General features: G+C 44.8%; 1 protein-coding gene across 1 annotated transcript; it reads left to right on the forward strand.

Moving 5' to 3' along the window:
• The first annotated feature begins 679 nt into the window (after positions 1–679).
• Positions 680–2,676, forward strand: LOC142098016 (G-protein coupled receptor 151-like). Its single transcript, XM_075180458.1, has one exon. The coding sequence runs from the start codon at positions 966–968 to the stop codon at positions 2,142–2,144; it is 1,179 nt and encodes a 392-aa protein (XP_075036559.1). The 5' UTR covers positions 680–965; the 3' UTR covers positions 2,145–2,676.
• Positions 2,677–5,891: the final 3,215 nt, after the last annotated feature.

The following is a 5,891-nucleotide window of genomic DNA, read 5'->3' on the forward strand; positions in this document are numbered from 1 at the left end:
CCTGTTTGAGCTCCTCACACTGGCTGGAAAGCAGCGAGGGGTTAATGCTCAGGGGGTCCCTGTAACAAGTGCTGAGGGATTTGTGTGAGTCTCTGGATGCAGATGGGTCTGTCTCCACCTCACTTCTATGCAACTCATTATCCGAGAACACAAAACTACACTCCATAGAGGAAAACGGGTGATTATGCCGCGGGGATTAGTGTTATCTGGGGGGATTATTGAAGAATTTTCATTAATACAATGGGTTCTGCACCAGCATTAGCAGCCATGATCACGGCGATTTGTCTGTCTTGTCTGCTAATCCCTGTTGTGTAGTCAGAATGATACATGTTGTTACTTTCCATAATCAATACCCAACAGCCTGTAGCTGTGCAGGAATGACACACAACAGACTGTAGCTGTGCAGGAATGACACACAACAGACTGTAGCTGTGCAGGAATGACACACAACAGACTGTAGTTGTGCAGGAATGACACACAACAGACTGTAGCTGTGCAGGAATGACACACAACAGACTGTAGCTGTGCAGGAATGACACACAACAGACGTTTCCCAGCTAGTAGTCAAAGTTTCGATTTTGGTTTGTGATTATGGAAATTGGGGAGGGGGGTGAGGTGATATTAAGGGAGAGGCTGGAGAGAGGAGGGGGGCTGCAGGAGTGTAGTCTGCACTTTCCACGCCTCTCTCTTAGATCTAGGTGGGAGTCAGTATTTCAGCACCACACTTGTGGACAGCACCAGCTGTTGGACTCTATGACACACTGTTGAATGATCAGGAACACCGCCTGCACCCCTCCACAGCCTCCCTCACTTCTCACCTCTTCCCCCAGCCAAGTGCACTGCGTCATTAGTCAGTAGTCTGACGCTAGTGGGTCATCCAGTGGGAGCACTTGGAGGGTGTCTGGTCTGGTAGAGTTCAATGTGTCAGTAGCTCACAGTCACTGAGCAGTCCACTCATTCCACCCATGTTCAGGACCATGAACAGCTCCGGGTCTCTGGCTTTCTCCGGTGAGTTGCAGCCCTCTGAGGTGGGCATGGAGATCACCGTGGTGTTGCCTTTGTTCCTGACCGCCATCTGCCTGGTGGGCTTCGCAGGGAACTTGTTGCTCGTCGCTATCCTGGTGCACGATTTCAGGAAAGGTAAATGTTCAGTGGTCAACTGCTTGGTCATCAACCTGGGGGCCACCGACCTGCTCCTCATCCTCTTCTGCATCCCGGTGCGCATTGTCACCTATGCCAAGCAGTCCTGGCTTTTTGGAAGTTTCGTTTGCAAAACGACCGAGTGGTTCCTCCACACCTGCCTGGCAGTGAAGAGTTTAACCCTGGCGGCCATAGGACAAGCCCGGTACAAGCATGTGGTCACCCCACCCAAGTTTATCAGCTTCAGCAAGAAGCATGTGTCTGTGGTCCTGCTCCTCGCCTGGTCCCTGTCCCTCCTGTTGCCTCTTCCACACTTAATATTCACCCAGCTGAAGATGGGGCAGGAGGGGCTGTGTTGTACTTTTGATGTTCCGGATTATGCCTCCAGTTTCATGAATGTCTACAGCAAGATGTACCCGATACTGGCTTATGTGCTGCCCATGGTCTTCACCTTCTGCTGCTACATGAGGGCTCTGAGGAGGAGGAAAGAGAGGAGGAACAGGGTGCCCAACCCCCGAATCCTCAGCAGGAGAATCACTTCCATGCTCATGAGTGTCAGCCTGGCGTTTGAAGCCATGTGGCTACCAGAGTGGATTGTGTGGATCTGGTCCAGGCACAGTACTTATGGCATCCTGCAGCCACCCAACACCTTGGCGGTTCTAGCCCAGGTCATCTTGTTCTTGAACTGTATTCTGAACCCCGGGGTGTTCCTGGCGGTCTCCGAGGAATTCAGGGAAGGGTTTAAGAACATGTGGACGGTGTTAAAGTGTAAGAAGTGCAACGGGTCCTGTCCATCCAGAGTTGGGGAGAATGGCTCTGACATGGTGACCAGCACCATCCAGTCCCTGCAGGACCTACACTCTGTCCACCGAGCCTCACAAGACTCCAAGCTGAGGGAGGAGAAGATCCTCCCAGACGTGGAGCACTTCTGGCAGGACCGCAGGAACACCACATCTGGGGAGGAAAGTGACCCAATGCCCTGGGAGCACCAGGAGAAACCTTAACTCACACCTGGTGGCTCTAGACGTGGACATGTATGTGTGTGTGTAACGTGGAGGAGTGGGACAAGGTCTTCTCAGATGCTGGAGCTCTTGGACAGCTCCATGGAACAGACAAAGGGACTATCTCTATCCCTGACCGGGGTCACAGAATAACGAGCTCAACATTGCAGGATCCAGAGGAATTTAGATTAAAACCGTGGCTCTCCAGTTGCTGGGGGACTACAAGTCCCAGCAATGCAGCCTGTGGCTGGGTTTTGTAGTTCCTCGACAGCTGGAGAGCCATCAGTTGCCTGTCTCTGATCTAGAGCAATGTCCAGGTCCTGCTGGAGCCCTAACATGGCCAGTGTGTAATGTGTTGTAATGTTACACAACATCTATTAGTTTTGCTAAAATGACGGTAAGCAAAGTGTTGTGTCCTGACGTGTAGGGTGCTCAGTCTGCTGTCATTTGTACTTTATGTCAGGGTGTGTGGGGGCTAAACTACACTAGCAGAAGTCCAACAGCTGTTTCTCTAAATAAAGTCTACAACGTGTGATGCTTGTGTAGGGAATCTTTATTGTTGTTGTACTGTTACATTGCAGAGCTAGCCTGTCACATGTAATGTGCTAATTGTGGGATCATCCAGAACATTAATATAGATTTTGGGGATAACTTGACCAGTTCTTCATCTGACACAGACAACATGTGACTCTGTCAGGGTCTTCTGGGTCTTGTTAATCCACCACAGCAGAGAGCCACATGCTGCCTATTTCTGCTCCATATAATGAAGATATTTACAGCAGCTTCAGTCATGTTCTTGTTGTGGGAGATCTCAGGAAGGGTTTAGACAATGAACATGTCTAGATTTCATTCTAGAAGTCCGCACCTCATCTTTCTGCATTGATTGGGGAGCAGAATGCAGGAATGTGTATCTGCATCCAGGGTGTATAGATGTGATAGGGAACAGATACCTGGATGTATAGATGATTGTATTATCCTAGTGTCACAGGGGATCAGGCCAGGACACAGAGCTGTAACATCTGACAAAACAATCTTCCAGCTCTGCTTGTTGGATGATGATGATGGTTCTGCTGTGTGTTTGGGTTGGGGTAAGACTGGCAGCGCTTAAGGCAAAACTGCTGGTGAAACATGCAATATTTCATATCTCAATGGAAATGAGGTGATTATTTTGTAGAACAATTTTGGAGAATTCACTCCCCTCTACCTGTACCCTAAGTATCTGAACTCTCTCTGTCTGCAGTTCCTTCTTCAAAGATTTCACAAATGTCTAAAAGTCTGCTAAAATCATGTTTGAATACTTGTTAACAGCTGCCGACATTTATTTTACTATATATTAGTGTGATGGTTGTTTATAGATGAGCACATTTGTTGTTATTATTATGAGTTATTATATATATTTTCTTTTTTTAATGATAGCGCATGTTTGAAATATTTATTATCATTCCCAGTATACTAACCAGGTTGTCTTAGAGAACTCTGCTACCATTGGTGATGTTGTCAGGTACAGGTCCTCATTACACCTGGCACAGAAGCATTGTGCCACATTAGTATAACAGTCCTTCTATGTTACTAACACAAAAATAGGAATTTAATCCAATCTTCTCAAAATTGTCAGTCATGGCCCATCCTCTGCCCCCCCCCCTCCCCCACACACACACACACACCATGAAAATAAAAATAAATCCATGGTGCATATGAACAGACCAGCACAGGCTTAGGAAAGAAAGAAAGAATATCAAAACATCTAATAATTGATTTTATATATATATATACATACACACACACACACACACACACACAAACACACACACTGATTGGCCACAACATTAAAACTGCCTGCTAAATATTCTGTACATCCACTTAATGCCGCCAAACCAGCTCTGACCTCTTGAGGCCTGGACTCCACAAGACCTCTGAAGGTGTCCTGTTGTATCTGGCACCAAGACGTTAGCAGCAGATCCTTTAAGTCCTGTAAGTTGTGAGGTGGGGCCTCCATGGCTCAGACTTGTTTTTCCAGCGCATCCCACAGATGCTTGATTGGACTGAGATCTGGGGAATTTGGAGGCCAAACCAACACCTTGTTCCTCAAACCATTCCTGAACAACTTTTATAGTGTGGTAGGGCACATTATCCTGCTGAAAGAGGACACTGCCATCATGGAATACCGTTGCCATGAAGGGGTGTACTTGGTCTGAAACAATGTTTAGGTAGGTGGTACGTGTCAGAGTAACGTCTACATGGATGCCAGGACCTGAGGTTTCCCAGCAGAACTTTTCCCAGAGCATCACACTGCCTTCTCCACATAGTTCATCCTGGTGCCATCTCTCCTCTAGGTAAACAACGCACACACACTTGGCCGTCCATATGATGTAAAAGAAAATGTGATTCCTCAGACCAGGCCACCTTCTTCCATTGCTCTATGGTCCAGTTCTGGCACTCCTGTGACTGTTGTAGACATTTTTGGAGGTGAACAGGGGTCAGCATGGGCACTCTGAATGGTGTGTGGCTACACAGCCCCATACGCAGCAAGCTGCAATGCACTGTGTGTTCTGACACCTTTCTATTAAGGCCAGTATTAACTTTTACAGCAATTTCTGCTACAGTAGGTCTTCTGTGGGACTGGACCAGATGGGCGCCTTCGAACCTCACACATATCAATGAGCCTTGGGTGCCCGTGACCCTGCCCCCGATTCACTGGTTGTCCTTCCTTGGACCATTTTTGGTAGATACTAATCACAACACAACGGGAACACCCCACAAGACCTGTTGTATTGGAGATGTTCTGAATTAACATTTGGCCACTGTCAAAGTCGCTCAGATCCTTACACTTGTCCATTTTTCCTGCTTCTACCACATCAATTTCAAGAACTGATTGTTCACTTGCTGCCCAATATATCCCAACCGTTGGCAGGTGACATTGTAGCCAGATAATCAATGTTATTCACTTCACTGTCAGTGGTTTTAATGTCGTGGATAATCCGTGTGAGTGTATCTATCTATCTATCTATCTATCTATCTATCTATCTATCTATCTATCTATCTATTTATCTATCTATCTATCTATCTATCTATCTATCTATCTATTTATCTATCTATCTATCTCATATCTATCTATCTATCTATCTATCTATCTATCTATCTATCTCATATCTACCTATCTATCTATCTATCTATCTATCTATCTATCTATCTATCTATCTATCTCATATCTATCTATCTATCTATCTATCTATCTATCTATCTATCTATCTATGTATCTATCTATCTATCTATCTTTCTATCTCTCTCTCTATCTATCTATCTATCTATCTATCTAATATCTATCTATCAATCTATCTATCTATCTATCTATCTATATATCTAATATCTATCTATCGATCTATCGATCTATCAATCTATCGATCTATCTATCTATCTATCTATCTATCTATCTATCCATTTATCTATCTATCTACCTCAGATCTATCTATCTATCTATCTATCTATCTATCTATCTATCTATCTATCCACCTCAGATCTATCTATCTATCTGTCTATCTATATATCTAATATCTATCTATCTATCTATCTATCTATCTATCTATCTATCTATCTATCTATCCACCTCACATCTATCTATCTATCTATCTATCTATCCACCTCACATCTATCTATCTATCTATCTATCTATCTATCTTTCTATCTATCTATCTATCTATCTATCTATCTATCTAATATCTATCTATCAATCTATCTATCTATCTATATATC

This window comes from Mixophyes fleayi, chromosome 1, assembly GCF_038048845.1.
Source record: "Mixophyes fleayi isolate aMixFle1 chromosome 1, aMixFle1.hap1, whole genome shotgun sequence".
NCBI lineage: Eukaryota > Metazoa > Chordata > Amphibia > Anura > Limnodynastidae > Mixophyes > Mixophyes fleayi.

What these genes read in the sequence shown, in the direction of transcription:
- LOC142098016 (XM_075180458.1), top strand. Translation starts at nt 966, where the DNA reads ATGTTCAGGACCATGAACAGCTCCGGGTCTCTGGCTTTCTCCGGTGAG.